The sequence below is a fragment of the Anser anser genome (genome assembly GCF_964211835.1).
Source record: "Anser anser genome assembly, contig: HAP1_SCAFFOLD_97, whole genome shotgun sequence".
Taxonomy (NCBI): Eukaryota; Metazoa; Chordata; class Aves; order Anseriformes; family Anatidae; genus Anser; species Anser anser.
This window is the reverse complement of record NW_028153930.1, coordinates 198,745-216,948: the sequence shown is the minus strand read 5'-3', so window position 1 is coordinate 216,948 and position 18,204 is coordinate 198,745. Positions and strand designations below refer to the sequence as shown.

At 39.1% G+C, this 18,204-nt stretch overlaps 1 protein-coding gene and 1 long non-coding RNA gene across 2 annotated transcripts; both read left to right on the top strand.

Moving 5' to 3' along the window:
- The first annotated feature begins 7,281 nt into the window (after positions 1–7,281).
- LOC310891128 lies at positions 7,282–7,721 on the top strand. The gene is made up of 3 exons (XR_014577438.1): positions 7,282–7,399; positions 7,537–7,575; positions 7,676–7,721. It is a non-coding gene; the product is annotated as an uncharacterized lncRNA (long non-coding RNA).
- Positions 7,722–11,791: 4,070 nt separating this feature from the next.
- LOC310891118 (nuclear pore complex protein Nup153-like) lies at positions 11,792–16,613 on the top strand (the record flags this gene model as incomplete). Its single annotated transcript, XM_083853419.1, has 4 exons — positions 11,792–11,841; positions 14,523–14,649; positions 16,280–16,570; positions 16,608–16,613. 4 exons carry the CDS (start codon positions 11,792–11,794, stop codon positions 16,611–16,613), a joined length of 474 nt encoding a protein of 157 aa, XP_083709545.1.
- Between the last annotated feature and the right edge of the window lie 1,591 nt (positions 16,614–18,204).

Genomic DNA, 18,204 nt, shown 5'->3' with positions numbered 1-18,204 from the left:
TTAAATAGATGTGTTTTGTGTGCTTGTGATCATAATTACAGCCCACCAAACCCTCTGTCTCTTACCATTAAGCTCTGAAGGTGCCTGGGCACTGTAGGCAGTATAGTTAGCAGCTTCAAAGTTCCTGGGAACTAGTCCTGGATCTAATTTACCTTTTTTTTTTCCCCCTGCCTGCAGGAGGGATGATTAGCAGGATGCCTAGCTCATGATTGTCAGCTTTCTGGATATTAATTTTTATTATTAATTTTTATTATTAATTATATTCATTTATATTAATTTATCTTTTATTTAACCGTAGTTCCTGGGGCTTTCGGTCAGGTGGGAATTCTCCGATCGTACCCGATGTATGCCGCAGAGTCAGTCTTCTACAAAATACAGCAACAGCTTTAGAAGGCTCTTGCAAGAGGAGGTGCTGGTGCTATAGCTATAGCTGTGTTTCTTGCAGGACATCTTCTGGGTTAGCCTGACTGTTGAGAGCAGAACTGTTTTTTGTGCGTATAGTCACTGCAATTCAGCATTACTAAAATTGAAAATATTTAGATTCACTGATTTTAATGGGTAGTATGGTCCTGACTGTCGCAGTAGATAATTGCTGAACTTCTGGTTTAGTTGGTTTTCACGGGAGGGTGCGAAGAGGAAGAGTCCTGGAACAAGTCTGTAGGTCAGGAGCTGTTCAGGCGTAGAGTTTCCTGATAGCCTTGCAGATTGACGACCTGCTGGTGAATTTTGGCAGAGGTTTCAAAACTTTGAACCTTGCCAAGGTCACTTGGAAGTGCAGACAGTGATAGGTAGTTGTAAATCAATCTTAGGTGAATTTAGGTTTACCAGAAGTGTAGCGATCCTATGCCAGGGATCAACCTCGTCGTCGTCTTCTGAATATTTGCTGTATAATATCTGTCTTCAAGGTCCGTGGAAGGTGGTATCCCAGCATATGCTGTTGACTGCGTTTCTGTAATTAAACAAGTGTTTTTTCTTTCAAGCAGGGATTAATTAGCAGAATGACAGAAACTGTGAAAAATATTGTACCGGCCTGGCTGCAGAAGTATTTCAATAAGCGTGAGGAGGAGTGTGTAGACAGAAATGAATCTGCAAACCAGGAGGAGACTCCGGTAAACTATCACCACGATTATTCAGATGAAGATACCATAATCGATGAGAGATTCACGCCTGAACCAGCAGGAATTAGTAGACGAGGTATGTGAAAAATCATTTGGAATTCTGGCCATCTGTATTTATTCACAGATTTCTAGTTTTGAATCTGAATTTCAAAAGGAAATTGGAATGAGGGTTTTGACAGAATGAAAAAAAAAAACAAACAATCAAAAAAGTCGAAACAACTGTTTGTGAAACCGTCTTAGCTTTAAACTGTATACACAGTTACGAAGCATACATCTTATGCTCTTGGAAGGCATCAGTTAACTTTAGGTACTCTATTAGCCAGGTGCTAAATGCTGAAAATAAGTCATTTGCAAGTGTGCTGGGTTGCATTTTCCATCTTTTAAAAGATATGGAATGAAAATCTGTCTAATTGCCTAAGGCAATTAAAAAAATTAATTTGTTTTGCAGTCTTCGAAACAAAAGACTAGATGCTAGAATGGCAGAGGAAAATTCCGTCTCGTGTCCCGACTTTGTTTGTTTTGTTTTGTTTTTTTTTTGTTTTGGGCTTTGATCAATTTAGTAAAGTTCCTCGTTAACTTGATGGTGAACTGGGGAACTTGTGCACGGATGTGGTTTATGAGATTATTATCCTTAAAATATTCAATAACTTTAAGGTCTACGCGGGGGGAGGGGGTGTCTTTGAAAAGGTATTTGACCGTTGGCAACGAGGTTTGCAACTCCTTTACCTCATGAAAGATTAATTTGTCTTATATCCAGTGCCTCTCACTGTTCCTGTAGTCCTGTTGTATAAATTTGCATCTATTCTTATTTGAGTTTCTCTTAAATTAGCTGTTTTGGGGAAGTCAGCTTTTAATAAGTGAAGAAGTTTTGTCTGAGCGTGCGTAGGTAACCATAGATAATGTGGAAAGTCAGTTGCTTCTGTTGTTGGCAGAATCAAAAAATAAGGAGGAAATATCTTTGCCTCCAATCTCATCTAATTGTAAACAAGGAGATTGATGGCTTTCTGTGTAGCTGTAGCTTGGGAATGAGTTTGGAGAAAAGAATAGAGAAGGTCTTCGTGACTGAGGAACACATGTTGGCTTTCCTATGTAACTGTGTGAAAGGAGCTTTCAGTAAGAACAGCTGCACTGCAAGCTTGCTAACTCCAGGAGATCAGGAGCAGGTGGACACCCTGGAACCTTTTGCAGCTTATGTTGCTGTCCGTGGGTGTTGCTTACTATGCTTAAGAATAAGATTTTTTTTTTTAATTATTACTACATTTTGAAACCAATGTGTTTCTTCAGTTCTGAGGTATCAGTGTGCTGGAGCCTATATTGGGTGGCCTTCCGCCTGAAGAACTTTCTGTATCTCAAATGGTGCTGTCCTAAAAATCTGCTCATGGTTTGGAGAGCTAATTAGTGGTACTGCAGTGGTTATGAAGATTGAACTAACTAGTTTAAGCTTCAGTTCAAGTATCAAGAGGATAGTGGCTCAAAGTCATTTGAATTGCCCAGATTCCTGGGAGAGACAGTAGGCTTTCATCAGGCAAAATACCCATGAATAGTTCCATTCATTTAGCAAGATAGACTTCAAGGCCACCTATTCCAGGCCACTGGCATTGTTTGCAGACCCTTTGCTTCAAGAGGGAAAAATGCTCGTCTGGTTACTTGGGTCAACATCCTTGTCCCTTGGGTCAAAATCCCAATAGTTAATGGGTAGGAGATGATGTTTTGCCTCTAACGTGAGCTGATATGGAAGAACTTGGGAAAAAAGTACTGCAAACGTTCATTTTCATGTTGTGTATTCAGATTAATGTAACCTTTGTTCCAATATTATGGAAGCTGCAGTGTTATCTGTAATTTACCGTGTAATCTCAAATTTTGTAAAGCTTATTGCAAGCTGTACATGGGAGAAGGAGTATATATGTTTGATTTAGTGAACGGCCAAGTCAGCGTTAGAGCATTTGAGCACGGGGTCAGAATGTGGTGTTGTAAAACCTCATAGTTAACTACTTCTGGATGCAACATTAATACTGTGTATCGCAAGCAGTGTTGTTGTTGTAGCCAGACAGTTAGATGCAACCGTATCTGGGTGAGGAAGAAGTTAAATTTGGCTTCTCTCTTTTTGCGCTTAGAACTTGGCAATAGCATGGCTGTCGATAGGAAACAGGTTTTGGCTTCTGTGAGCTTGTCTATAGCAAAGCTAATTATCTCCCTGTTCTTGTCTAGAACCATCCACAAGTAGATCAGCACTGAACTTCCCAGTTGTGCTAACAAGGCCCTCTCTTCATCGGAGCCGTCTGAATTATACCATGCTGGATTCTCCTGTCCCACCTTGTCAGCCCTCGACATCTTCTGTATTTGGCATTGGCAGTCCTAGGCTGTCCTTCATAAAAGAAATAGAAGATTCTACCTCTCAACAAGACGATGATAACATCTCAACAACCAGTGATTCCTCCTCTAGAGCATCTGATGAAGGTGATTTTTGTGTTCTCTGTTTAATTGACTTTTTTTTTAATGTGAAGTACCTTGCGTTCTTTAATATTCCACATCACCTTAGTAAATAAAATAGGTGAATGTCAACTTTGGATGCGAGAATTAAATTGAATTTTTAGTGTTTTAGAAGTATATAATCCTATCACCTTTTTAATAGAAGCGTGCTTTGGAATACGTTTATGATACCCTGATGTTAGAAAGAGTCAATGCTGAAATATACGCATTCAGCTAGGTTATATGTAAATTTTGAACTGGGACGGTAGGAAATCAGGCTGACTTGCCGTAACTTGACAACTAGGCTGATTGTCTAGAAGGAAGAGTGACTCAGAATATCTAACAGACAGCTGGTTAAATGTGAATAAGTGCAGGTGACAAATAGGAACACGAGATGTTTTCCTGTGTTTCAGCAAGAGAAGATAAAGAAACTACTCTGACATAAGCTATAGGCTGTTTTTTGACCTTTCTTGGTAGAAGGCTTCAGCTGTCAATACTTTCATGTCTTTTGCCAAATTCATTGAGGAAAGCACACCATTTTAAAATAAAAAATAAGCATCGTGTCGATGTAGGTTGGTACGTAGGTCTTCTCGCTGAAAGGGCGAACAGCAGGTTTGCAGCTTTTTCTAGTCCCCCATATAGACAGGGACTGACGTGTGCTCAGCAGGTTTTGCAGAGAACTTTTGTACAGCTGAGAGTAGAGTTGCTGGGCTTTAGCAATATAACCTGAGTGCACTAGAACTTTCTGGTGTGTCTTCGTAAAACATACATGGGCAGAAGATCGTTAACTCTTAGAGCAGCCTTTGGGGAATCTTCAGGTTTAAAACCTGTGCGATTATGATCTGTGCTGGCCTCCAGCCTTTTACCAACACAGAAAAAAGCTTTGTCCGTACAAATGCACTGATGTTTATGCGGTCCTCTTTTATCTTAGCATGAAGGAAAAAAATACCTGCATTGGAAGCACAGTATTAACTTGGTAAGATTGGTGAAAACTACTTGCAGCTCTGTGAACAGTTTTCAAGTTTGTAGGTGATACTTGGTTTTCAGTCTGTACGTGAAGTTGATCTATTTAAAGAAGCTGAAGTCATGCTTATTTTTCTGTATTGAAGAACTTGAATTAGTGTGATCTTTATTGTTAAAGTTCTGTACGTACGAGAGGCATTTACATCTAGCATACGTCATTTTGGCAGATGTTGCAGTTTTAAAAAATACTTCATCGTCACTGCTCTGGCCCACAGAAGCTGAAAGAACTCATTCCCTCTCGCAGCATTCTGCAGCTAGCTCTAAGAAACCTGCATTCAGTTTATTTGTTTTTGGAGGACTGTGTCCTGTAAGTACTGCACAGTATTTCTTTTAATCAGTTTGAATGTGTACCTGTTTTTCTATCCACTTCTCATACTGTGTTTCCGTAGGTACGTGGAAGTACGTCTGTTTTTAAGCAAAACCAGCTTGGGTTTTCTCCATTATACCCCGGAAAGACGGCTTATGCCGGTGGTGCAGCTGTAAGATCAAGGCAGCCAAAGACGGAACCTTATCAGGTATGAGAAAAGTAGTGTAGTGGGAAATAGTGATGGAAATAATAAAAGGAGCACTGCCGAAGGGGAAAAGTTTTGCCAAACAGTTGCTCTTCTGCCCTCTTGGTCTACAAAAATAGACGAGATTGATTTCTGTTTAAATTCTTTAATGACAGTTTTTACCACAGGTAATACTTGTCAGAAAGAACAAGAATGACAGTTTGGGCTAGTTGTTGGTAGTTGGGGTTTCCTCTGTTGTTAGGTCTTTCAAAAAATTCCATTTAAGTGCCATTGTCTGCCTCTGACTACATTACGTTAAAATAACTTGATGCAAAAAAGCCAATGACAGCATAACTTTGAAAACTTGTGTTTATGGTAGCAAAAGCTACAGTAGTCAAACCTGGCTAATATTTATCTGTGGATCTTCTTTTCCAAGCATGCCTACATTCATGCTATGGATATGTTGTATAAACCTGCAGTCTTTGAAAATATCTAAAATCAACTTTGCTGATCCTTTGTTCTTCTGGTACACAGAGGCATGCAGGACTAAATGCAGTCCCAAGATAAGCAGTAACATGCTTTCTGTTTTGAACGATTCATATAGTTCTTGGAGAGAGTTATTTGCCCCCAAGAGTTCTTGGAAATAGCAAATAAAAACTGCTGACAACTCTGATTAGCTAGAGCTGAATCGAAAAGGAAAGTCAAATCAGGTTTGGTAGGAATGTATTTAAATGAAAGTGACTTTTATCGATAAATCAAAAGGAATTTGAAGAAAATGAAAACGCGGGTTTGCTGGCTCTGTTCTGACAGTCCATTTGTGCAACGGAAAAAGGGCAGTACAAGTACCTCACTTACGGGAAACCTTGAAACCTTGTGGTGCAAAGCTGGGAACCCTCTTTGGTCGGCTATTTTTGTTTTTTACAATCTTACTGCATTATGGTAAAAAGAGGAACCAAAATACTAGGCTTTTAAAGGAGAGAGTAGCTTGCTTCTTGCTGCTTGCTGTGAATGACAGCAAGGTACTAGAGAGTCCAGCGAAGGGCCACCAAGAAGATCAAGGGACTGGGAGCACCTCTCCTCTGAGGAGAGGCAGGGACTGCTGGGCCTGTTTAGCATGGAGGAGAGGAGGTTTGGGGGGATCTTATTGGTGTATATAAATACCTGAATGGATGGTGCAAAGAGCATAGAGAGCCATTGTGTTTTCAGCGGTGCCCAGTGCCAGGTCAAGAGGCAACAGGCACAAACTGAAACGTGAGGCTCTGTCTGAGCATCAGGAAATGCTTTTGCACTGTGCGGGTGATGGAGCCCTGGCACAGGTTGCCCGGAGAGGCTGTGGAGTCTCCCTCTTTGGAGGTCTTCAAGAGCTGACTTGACATGGTCCTGGGCAACCTGCTCGGGGTGGCCCTGCTTGAGCGGGGGGGTAGACCAGGCGATCTCTAGAGGTCACTTCCAACCTTAACCATTCTGTGGTTCTGTGAGTCTCACTTGTGTTTTTACATGCTGCGTGGTCTGCTTCCTGTCTTCACATCGTGTGATAAGCACAGTGTGGTTATTTGAGGGGTTTAACCTGGGAAGAAAAAAAGTCACACCAAAGGAAGTTTTTGACTGATATTTGAAGTTGGGTGGTGCAAATAAACAGTTTACTTTTTCAGTGTAATGTTTAGATCTGTTACAGTTTAAATCAGATCTTTATCTTTTAAGACAAAGATTTGCAGCCAACTTTAATCTTGGGGGAAGGGAGGAAGCAAGAGAGAAGTAAAACTAGTTCCTGGTTATGATTGTATACACTGATTTTAAGATGGTACACTTAGACCATCGTGAAACTCTGAGGTCTGTGTTGTTACTGAAAATGCTTTCTGTACCACAAGCCTTTTCTTGAGTTCTGTTTCCCTGATTACTGCTTCGGAGGCCTTAGCAGTCCTAGCATCATCCGTCTTGACCTTTTACAAGTACGGAGTTCTTTTATTGCTCGTGCAACAAGCACGTGCAAGATGCACTGAGGCCCAAGGTAAACTTCATTAAACTCCGAACGTATTCTCTTCTTTATGGCTTGAACTCCCAGGGACTGCATGTTTCTCTGTCATCAGAATATATTGATTGTATCATCAGTGTAGCCTTGGGACGTAAAAAACATGCCTCCTTAGCTGAGAATTGACCATTGTAACACTTAAAATGCTAATTTTTCAGGCACAAAAGAGAGCGAAAGCTAGACAAGAAACTGTGCGGTCCCGCGCTACGTTAAGTACCTCAGCACGGCGCATCTTGGAGGCAATGGAGAAGCTGTCAAGCCCTTTGTTGGTAAATAGCACTTCTTTTAATCTGTTTTTGCTTCATGTGTTTATAAAACTTAGTAAATGTGCCATCAAAGGATAAAGATAAAACTATTCTTCCTTACGTTGTGGCCGGTTTAATTTATTGCGCTGTTTTTTCAACAGGATGCTAAAAGAATGACATCTCTTTTGCCGCTGTGTTGTGTAAGTTGACCATGAACCCCCACATTTTTGTTGCAGGGAACCCTCTCTCTCAGGAGAAAAAAATTGCCCTCTAATATTTATGCTTTGTTTTTTCCCTCAGCCTCCGGACATAGATAAACCGGATATTACTGACTTCCAGTCCAAACGAAGAAAGGTAAGAACCAATAATGTCTTAAGCTGAGGTAGATAACTTTTTCAATGCTTTATCACTATTAGAAAAATTTTCTCAAACCTCAGTGACAACATAGACATCAAATCAAGTTAATATTGGCATGTATCCACAATAGATGATGGGCTGTGAAGATTACTCAGGTTAAGAATTATGTTATCTTTGTAAGTTGAGAGCAACAGCTCTAGAACACACCAAGTCGTTTTATCTTGTCCCCCAACTTGGGGTGAAGCTGCATATTAAAATTCCTCTTGAGGCAAGTTTTCTCTTGAAGAAATGATCACAAATAGAAAAATACTGCTTGAGTGGTCATATAGACTTTGTACAGACTTCCGTGTTCATTCGGGCACAGAAAACTAATTTTTCTGCTTTTTATCACCATTCAAAGTAAAGAGGAGGAAAATTGTTAATTTCCGACGCTATAAATCTTACGCTCCTAAATTCCTATTTGGAGGTAGCACAGAACTGGTGATAATGCTGTGGTAAAGCATGATTTCCTTTCATTTTGTTTAAAAAATGAAAACTAGTCATCTTTTTTTGATGACTTTAGTTAGGGGTATCATTAAATTGCAAAACTGTACCAGGCACAATAGCTCTTGGTGTATTAAATGCCTAACTGGGGGAATTAATATTTTTCATTTTTACCTTTAAAACCAGCGATGAACCATCGTTGGAGTCTGATAAATTTTCCATAAAATTAAATGGGCATCTCTTTCTGCGAAAACATCTGTGTTTCCAGTATCAGTCTGAGTGTACAAATGACCACTTGTTAAGTGTATGGGCTTCTTAGGCTGGAAATCAAAGTGGACAGTAATACTGGTTGCTTATTGCTTTTAACTCTTTCAATCTCTGTATTGTTTAGCCAGCACAATCTCCATTTGGTAAAGTTCTAAAATGAATGTAGCAGCAACTGCTTAGTTTTTAGGGGGGTAGAGGTTTTTTTTTTTCTTTTTCTTTTCTGACGCTATAAATCTTAACGCTCCTAAATTCCTATTTGGAGGTAGCACAGAACTGGTGATAATGCTGTGGTAAAGCATGATTTCCTTTCATTTTCTTTAAAAAATGAAAACTAGTCATCTTTTTTTGATGACTTTAGTTAGGGGTATTCTTGGGCTTATTAAATTGCAAAACCCTTAAATGACCACTTGAAGATCAGGTGACTGAAGGAAATAACAAGATGTGCAAACTTTTCATCTTCTGTTCTAATGAGAAAAGGGACAGTGTCTCAAGAAGTTTCTGTGCTAATTCCTTGACTGGATGGATGTATAATTAAGTTTACAATCACTTCAGAGTTTACAAACATCTCAGATTTCCTGGACCATCTTTTCACCATCTGCCAAATTACAAGGGCATGGAGAAGTGAAGTATATCATAAATATTATCCAAATAACTAAAACCAAATCTGGTGTGAATTCTCAGTTATATTATAGCAATATACCTGTGATAAGGCATTAAGAAAGATCTGCCAGATTTGCAACAGAGAGCCTGAAATTGTCAGCCACTAAATGAATGTTGCACGCAGCTGTCAGTGGGTGAAAGGAGATAGATTGTCTATTCATAATACTAGAATTCATAATGGTGGCGGGAGAAGGGTAGCCCGTGATGAGAAGCAATTATTTGCTGAGGAGACGATCGTGTGTTTTCCTGCTAAAGTGAACATGCGGTTGACGGAACACTTGTGCACTCAGGCTAAACTTCTGCAGTGGGTAGCAGTGATGTGGTATTTTTCTTATTTCAAGGAACTGTACCAGGCAGAATAGCTCTTGGTGTATTGAATGCCTAACTGGGGGAATTAATATTTTTCTTTTTTACCTTTAAAACCAGCAATGAACCGTCGTTCACTCGAAGTAGATTTGTGAACTTACATAAAACATGTCTTATTCAAGGTTTCAAACTGAATGTAATATTTTTTAGAAAGATGTATTTTTGTATACTTTAGAGAGAGTGTGAATCCTATTACTAAGAGCTGGGAGATACTGTGAAATTAAAGCTGCGGTGTAAACGATTTCCTGTTGGTATTGATTTGAACAATAGCATGCTTCCTAAGACTGTATTTTCTGATCCTTAAGACCGCAGGCGGAGCCATCGGTAAATCTTGTAGCCTTTAGGGTTTGTTTTCTGTCTGACAGTTCAGTTAAGTCAGTTTTGCAGAACACGCAGTGGTCTGTGTTAAAAATTAACTCTGGTCTGTGAAAATGCTTTGAAAAGGGAAGTCAAACCCACTACTTGAAGTGCATCTAATGCACATGTAAAGCATTGGATCATATTTTAATGAATGAGATTATTGTAAGACTGACAAGTTGTTTTTTTTGAGTGTGTTCTATTGTTTGTGTAACTTTGAAGGGGGAAAATGTAGGGGATGTGAAGCCCAGAAGCCTGTATAATTAGTTGCTTAACACTTCAAATGTTAAATTAATGAATTAAGCTACTAAAAAAAAAAAATCACAGTGTGGGCAGAGGAAAAGATAGGAGCATATTCTAGGAACATGGATTATTTTAATTATGGTAGCATGAATTATTTTGTCTATGAAGCTAACTGCCAAATTTTGAAACGGAATTCAGTCAGACTTTGGCTACTTATATATAGCTTTATGGATTTCGTTACTGGTTTTCTGGTGATTTCCCTCTACAAGTTGAACGGTCTTCAGAATTTTCAAATTGTATTCACTGAGTGCCAAGACCGATGGGGGGAGGTTTATAGTTCTGTAATTTGTTTTCATCAATAAATATTGGAATTAATTTGGGTGGACATAAGGATAAATTGATTGCTGTTTCCCTTTCAAAGCTGGAATCCCAGAATGCATTCCAGCCTCCACCTGTTAAGAGACTTGTGACACCAACAGTAAACCGTCAGCCGATGCGTTATACGCGGTATTCTGAACCATCACCGACTTCAACTACTCAGTCCAGCAAAATTTGCCAGAGAGGAGACACAAAGTTCCAAGTGAGTACATTTTTGAGTCCTTATGTGCCTGTTTTTTTTTTCCAGTCTTGGAATGTTTCTCAAACCAATTGTTATCCTATCTTTGCAAAAAGTACTGATAGTATGTTTGAGGCGAGCTTTAAGGCAGTGGGAACCATTGTGAAATAGATTGAGCTTTTATGGATTTAATTCTGTTTTTGGAACACTCAGTGTCTTGTGGTTGTTTTCACGATGTCATGATGTGCTATTGAGTCATCCTGTTGTCAGTGAAAGAATATTAAAAGACAGAAATGTTTTCCTTTTATATTCTCATGTACACAAAGCTGTCACTGATGAAACATGCTCGTGTTCTGTGTAAACTATTCCAGGTGAGCTATGTGCTCCAAGTGAGAGTTCTGACAATGTGCTGAGTTATCGGTTTTGATTGCTTTGGAGTAGATGGAGTCTGATAAATTTTCCATAAAATTAAATGGGCATCTCTTTCTGCGAAAACATCTGTGTTTCCAGTATCAGTCTGAGTGTACAAATGACCACTTGTTAAGTGTATGGGCTTTTTAGGCTGGAAATCAAAGTGGTCAGTAATACTGGTTGCTTATTGCTTTTAACTCTTTCAATCTCTGTATTGTTTAGCCAGCACAATCTCCATTTGGTAAAGTTCTAAAATGAATGTAGCAGCAACTGCTTAGTTTTTAGGGGGGTAGAGGTTTTTTTTTTCTTGTTTGTTGATAAATGATAGAAAACAGAAAAGTATGTCCCTTTTACGGGGTTGGCAAACACAAGTTTTGATGAAAACTCTCCCCCCCACACACGATTTTTGTCATTTTGTTTAAAGTAATTACTTTCTTTGTTAGAGGATTTGACAAATTTGATTTAGTGTTCTATCAGTTTGTCCTCAATGCTGAGTGAAGCAGTGATGCTTACTTTAGCCCCAAAATTTAACTGAACTGTACCCACAATGCTGAATTAGGGAACAACGTTAAGTAGGTGAGGTGTATTCAGTGCTATAAAATTAAAAATAAATAAATAAAATAAAAACCACAAAAAACCACATGAAGTGGTTGTTGGTACTTTGTGTATTCTGTACATATTCAGCTAAGTCTTGAACTAAACTTAACTTGCAGGGGATGAGAGAGAAGACTTTGCCTGCAGAACAGCGAGCAGAACCATCTGAAAGGTATGACATCTATTAATTTAAAACTTACTTGAAGGAAGAAAGAAATCTCCTTTTTCAGTACGGTCTGCACCTGAAAGGTGGTGACAGTTCTCAGTAAAAGGAATGGGAAATCCAATGAAAATTTTGTATTTTGAGGCAGCTGCAAAGTCTGGATTGTGTTTGAAGATCAATATAACTTTGAGAAAATTGTTGTTTTTATGAAAGGAAGGAAGATGAGCAAGAATAAAAGTACTGATACACCACTTTTTATCCCAAGTTTATCTTCTGAGTAGGATACGAAGATGGGAAACGAGGCACGTTATAATGCTGTATCCACAGAAAGGATCTTTGCTATTGGAGGCCTAATTTTTTCCTTCTACAGGAAATATGGCTCATTTTGTAGTTTGACTAAATCTGTAGCGTTACAAATTTTGCTTTGACAGATATTTCATGGTTTATAACTCAGTTTACTTATAACAAAATAATTTGTCCCTCCTAATGTTCCCTAGGGGAAAAGCTATTAGTTTTAGCTATTTAATTGCTTGCAGTTTGAAAGCTCTGTCCTAATGGGATGATTCTTTCTGAAGCATTCTTTAGAAGGTGAAGTAGGGGAAGTGAGTTACAGTTCAGGAGGATGTTTATTGATGTGTTTTTTTCTTTATTTTTTAAGCAAAAACATGGAGGAAGATTTATGATTTATTATTCTTTTTTTTAATACTCCTTTCATGATGAAGTTAATTGTCTGCTTTGAGTTCACATGAAGACCATGTGTTCTTTAGAATCATTTGAGGCCAAATGCTAACTCATCTCTAAAATAAAAAAAATCCAGCAGAATTAATTGAATTTCTTCTTGAGGAGACTGCTTTGTGTTACACTGCTTTCTTGGATTAGGTCAAATGAGTTATCCTCCAGATAATATTGATGGCTTTTCCTTCTGGGCAAATGGTGTTTTGGGTAATAATGCTTGAGTTAAGAGACTTTGCACTCGGTTTTTAGGGGGTCGCTCTTTTCAAAGAACAGTAGCAGGGAATTTTGTTGACTCTATGCTCATCTGCCAAGCAATTCTTAGGTGACCATGGGCATTCTTTGGCTTGCAGAAAGAACTCAACACTTTGTTTTGGCATCTAAAAGTTGGACTTCACAACAACCACCTTTTTAGGGGTGGAAGCGACTGGCTTTAAGGTTCTGGTACAGGTGCAATCAGGTGCTGGGTTTTAATTATGTTTTTTTCAAACTGTTCTAAATTGTCTCTGTTAGAACTCCTTTCTACTTCTCCATTTAGGAAGGAGATACAGCAAACTCATACTGCTTTTGATTTCGTTCACAAAGTTTATTGCAGTGCCCTACCTTTTGTTTGTAGAGTAGGTAGTGGTGGTAGTGTTTTTTGTGATGCTGGTCTCTGTTGGGTGCCATGTTCTGGAGCAGGAGCACCACACTGATCTGCTGGCAAGAGTCCCTTTGGACAGTTGAGTTGGAATACTCAGTAAATCTCTGGCCCACCAATGCTATATATCTATGTGTGTGTGTGTGTGTGTATATATTTTAAACCTGAGTCCAATTGTAGATTAGACTTGCTTGAAGGCTGACAATTGTCTTTGCCCCCTTGAAGCTCACAGGTGTTAACAGAAAGAGGAATATGGGCTGTTATGGGCAAGCGATAGTTGTCTGAATGAAGATCTATTTTGATGTAAGACTTTTTTCAGAATTCTAATGGATTGACAGTTCGGATTAGAGAAAAGTCTGAGCATATGCCTTAGGGATCTGTCTTCCTCTATGCAGTTACAGTGCTAAGCAGGCTGTTGTCAAGTATTTGACAAGTTTAGACCAGTTCTCCTCCTCAGTATTGTGGGAGTTTGACCTGGTGTCTTCCAGTGCGATCTAATGCACTTCTGTACTGACTGACTGATTGGCTGCAAGATAAGCTTTGATGTCACGGTTTTTCCAGGCATACTTCATTTTCTTGCCATAGTACTTTTGTTAGAGTTATTCCCTATTCCACTTCTGGTTTGGGTTATTTTTTCCCCATTTGCTCTTGGATTAGGATATCTTTCTGGTTTTGAGCTAGGCTTTTTTAAGTACCAGAAAAACGCCTTTGTATGCCTTATAAAAGGGATCTGTATTCATGTCTGAAAAGACTTCTGGAATGTTGGCATACCCAAACACCTCTGCTGTTCCTGCTGATGGCCACATGAAAGCCAGAGCTGCTTCTGAAGCTTAGGCCATATTACCTTGCCACACAAGTCTAAGGCGTCCCTATTCTATCAGAGCTGTTGGCAGTGTTTCCCATGTGTATGTGTGCATATGTGCACTCTTTCTGTATTTTTGTGAGCTGTTCTTTTATATCCCTGCAAAAGATACACGTGCATCGCAGAATCAGAGAACCAGTCCTATTTAAAGGAAGCACTGGAAAATAACAATCTAAATCAGCTCTTCTATTTCAGGTCTTCTGGCTTAGTCATTGTTCCCGTGTGAACGGTGCACTTATGTATGTCCTTTTCATTGCTGCTGTTAATAAAGTTTTTCCTATTTAGAACATCAAGTATTTACCAGCGTTTAGCAACTTGTGAGACAGCTTTAGTTTTTTTCTGATCAGCAGGTTTCAATTCTAGGACTAATAACAGCTCTAATATCTTGAAAAAAAAATTTGGCTGGTAATTTTTTTTTCTCTTGTTTCCCCCAACTTCTGTACTGTCGTGTGCTAGCAATGTGACCAGCTACAAATTCAGTACTGCTGCGTCCAATGGTCTGTCTTCAGGAGTGAGTAGCGGAGGTGGCAAAATGAGAAGGGAAAGAGGAATACACTATTTATCAAGAGCTGTACAAGAAAAGGTAAGTGACTCTTAAATTAATTGCTGTCACTGAGCTTACTGAAGTAACTAGCTAAGTGTGTCAGTTTTATTGCATCATAGTAAATTATAACAATACCGCTTTATTTTTGCATTGTTTTTGTTTTCTTGTGGGTTTCAGAGCAGGCTCCAATTGATTTCCTGTGTTTGAATACCTTGAATACCTTTGCTTATGTAATTTTGAAATTTTTAATTCTGTTACCTTGGAGATTCTTCAAACTATAACATTTCTCGTTAGCAATTGAATGAATGAGTCCTAAGAAGAGAAGTAATGTTTTGGTGAAGGTTTGTATAGTTTTTCTACAGGAATGATACTTGAAACGAGTGCCAAGTATAAAAAGAAAAAAAAAAGCTTAATTTTTGGTTTCATATTTAAGTCGTACAGAAAGATACAGGCCAAGAGTGTGAAAAAGAGTAGTAGAAGACAGCATTCTGCATGTCTGCTAACGATGACTCAGTTTTTGATACTCACCAAACTCATTGTGAGAGAGTTTTTTTCTCATTTTAATAGGAAAAATCTATTCCATAAAACTATGACCATGAATATTCAGATTATTTTTTCTTTTATTGGATGTTATATAAGCTGCCTGTAAGTTAATTTAAGTATTTACGTTAACATTAAGTATTTAATTAATATTAAGTTAATATTAAGTATTTAAGTTAATTTAAGTTTCAAATCATTAAATGGGACTTCTGGATGATGCAATATAAAGAAATCGTAAACACTGTTGTTTATTCCTGTAACGCAAATAAAATAATGGTCCAAATATCAAAAGTTCCATAAACTTTTCAAATCAAAACTGTGAAACAGATGTAAGCTACAGGATGCACTGAATATCAGTAGCACCAACTTACATCCCTGCCTAGTCATTTCTAAGTAGATCATGATAGTACTGTACAAATTTTGGTCAGATTTTCTATGCCATTTAAAACATAACTCATCCAATCTTAGTAATCAAATAAAGTAAGTGGCAGGGATGAAAATTGAAGTTGTTAAGAGGCTCTCTTCTGATTTTTATATTTGCATCCTGATACATGGTATAGACTGTATTTGCCAGAACACAATCTTCAGTGCTGTTAGTCTGACTTTCTTTGGTGCTTTTTGTGTTTAGTTTGGTTGTTGAACCTACCTGCTTCTTTAAACATTACCTTTTTCCACGTTCCCTGCTGTAATGACTTTAGAAACTTTGGCAGCTATCCCGCCTAATTTTGCAAGAGGAACACTTTCTCACTTGTCTTGAGAGTGTACTCTTAATTGAAGCCATGCGAGGGTAGTTAGAAAGGATGATGCTTCTCCAGAGCTTTGATGACTAAAGTATAGAAAAGAAAGAAAAAAAATGTGATCTGTGCGTCTCTGTTCTGCACAGGTTTTGAGTTAACTTTCAGTGTTCTTGCTGTACAGTTGTTGAATAGAGTATAATGTGGAAGCAGGCCTGCCATAAATTAAAATGACGTGGTAGACAGAGGTGGGGAGATCGGGATTTCTTCTGGAAACTTGCTTTCTCTTAATTTGTATGGATTTTTGTTCTATTTAATTTTGTTAATAAATTGGGTGGGATGGGGTGAGAAAGTAGTATGTCTTGTATAAGAAAAATTAAAATTTGCAACTTTAGGAAGTGGAGGAACCAGTGCTACCGAACATACCCCTACCCATCAGTGCTGCATCGCTGCCTCAGTTCAATTCTAGTTTCGTTGGTAGTAGCGCTGTCTCAGCGTCACCGAGCGCTGTTTCAACAGCAGCAATGAGCACGGCAACTCCAGCAGCTGCGACGGGCATGGCAAATCCATCAGAGGTGGAGGGCATGACAGATCCATCAGAGGTGGAGGGCATGACAGATCCATCGGAGGTGGAGGACTTGACAGATCTATCAGAGGAGGAGGTGGAGGACATGATATATACAACGGCGACGTCGGGCATAACGTGTTCAACAGTGCCCTCAGGCTTGACATATCCAATAATGGCGGCGGGCATGCCATATCTGCTGATGACAAAGGACAAGGCAAAGTCAACAGCGGCAACGACAAGCGTGGCAAATTCAACGGAGGCGGCAGGCATGGCAGATGCAGCAGCGACGGCGGCGGGCAAGGTAAATCTTTATGCTATAAATAATGTTTACAATGAGTATACTGCTGTATTGCGAGTTGACTTTTTCTGTGGTGCTCATGAAACTAACAAATATTAGTTTCTACGCAGCTGAATGAATTGGGGTTGTATGCCAGTTTGGGGAAAAAGGCATAAATGTTTTGATTCTGCTTCTCTCAGTCTTAGAGCCTGCCAACTCCCATTTAACGTGATTGTATAACTGCTTCAAATGCTGTGGAAGTCTGCGGGGGAAGGGGGGTGTGGACTTTATGCCAAGTTATTTATAGTGGTTTGGGCAGGGGTAGAGTTAATTTTCTTCGTAGTAGATGATGCTGTGTTGCAGATTTGTGAGCAAAACAGTGTTGGTAAGGCACTGGTGTTTTAGCTGTTGCTGAGCAGTGCTTACACAGTGACAAGTCCTTTTCTGTGTCTCACGCTGCCCTGCCAGCGAGGAGGTCGGGGATGCACAAGAGGCTGGGAGGGCACTCAGCCAGGACAGCGGAGCCCAGAGGACCGAAGGGATATTCCACACCATTTAGCATCGTGCTCAGCAATAAATGCTGGGGGAAAGAAGGGGAAGGAGTGGGGAGTATGTACAGGGTTATGGCATTTGTCTTTCCAGGTAGCCATTACATGCGATGAGTCATTAATGCTACCTCAAATTTAACAACTTTACTTCTTTATTTCCAGTTCTTTTCCCTGTTCCACTTGGAGGGAGTGAGCGAGTGGCTGTGTGGTGCTTAGTTGCCTGCAATGGTTAAACCACAACTTTATTTAAGTTATTAAATTAGAGGTAACGTGGTCATATAAGCCTCACATAGAATGAGCCTAGGGTGCAATAATTGGCATATTATTGCAATAAAATAAACATTAATCTGTTCCAGAGTACTTGAAATATTTTTTGTACGGTTTGAAGTAGACAGCTGCTTTAACATGTTGAGGTGTTTGCTGAAGTTCTTGGAGTATCATTGGGCTGAGTTTGCCGTTCTTCAGCTTCCTGGCTTGCTTTTCCGTGCATTTAGACCTAAGTAGCATCTCCAGCTTTTCCTCTCAGTTTTTGGAATTTGGTTTTGAAGATATTGTCCTATACCCACTTGGAAACTTCCCTGTGTTTTATTATTACTTTTATCTGCAAAATAACTCAAACATCAGGTTTTTCGACGTCACTGCGGGACTTCTGTTGGGTAGTGAATTCAGGTAGTTGTTGTTCTTCAATATAAACCTTTAATTCTTTTGAAAATACAGATACAACCAACAAGTACTGTTAGCAGTCCTGAGTTCGCATTTTCATCTCCAGTTGTGAAATCTACTGAGGCAGAAGTGCTACCTACGTCTTCTGTAAGTAAAATAATAAAGGAGCTTGACTTTTTTTCTTAGGCATTTAGTAGGCTGTTGCAGAACACTAAAGCAGAATCTGCCTTGATGGAGAAAAGTATGTAGGCTTCTGGCTTATAA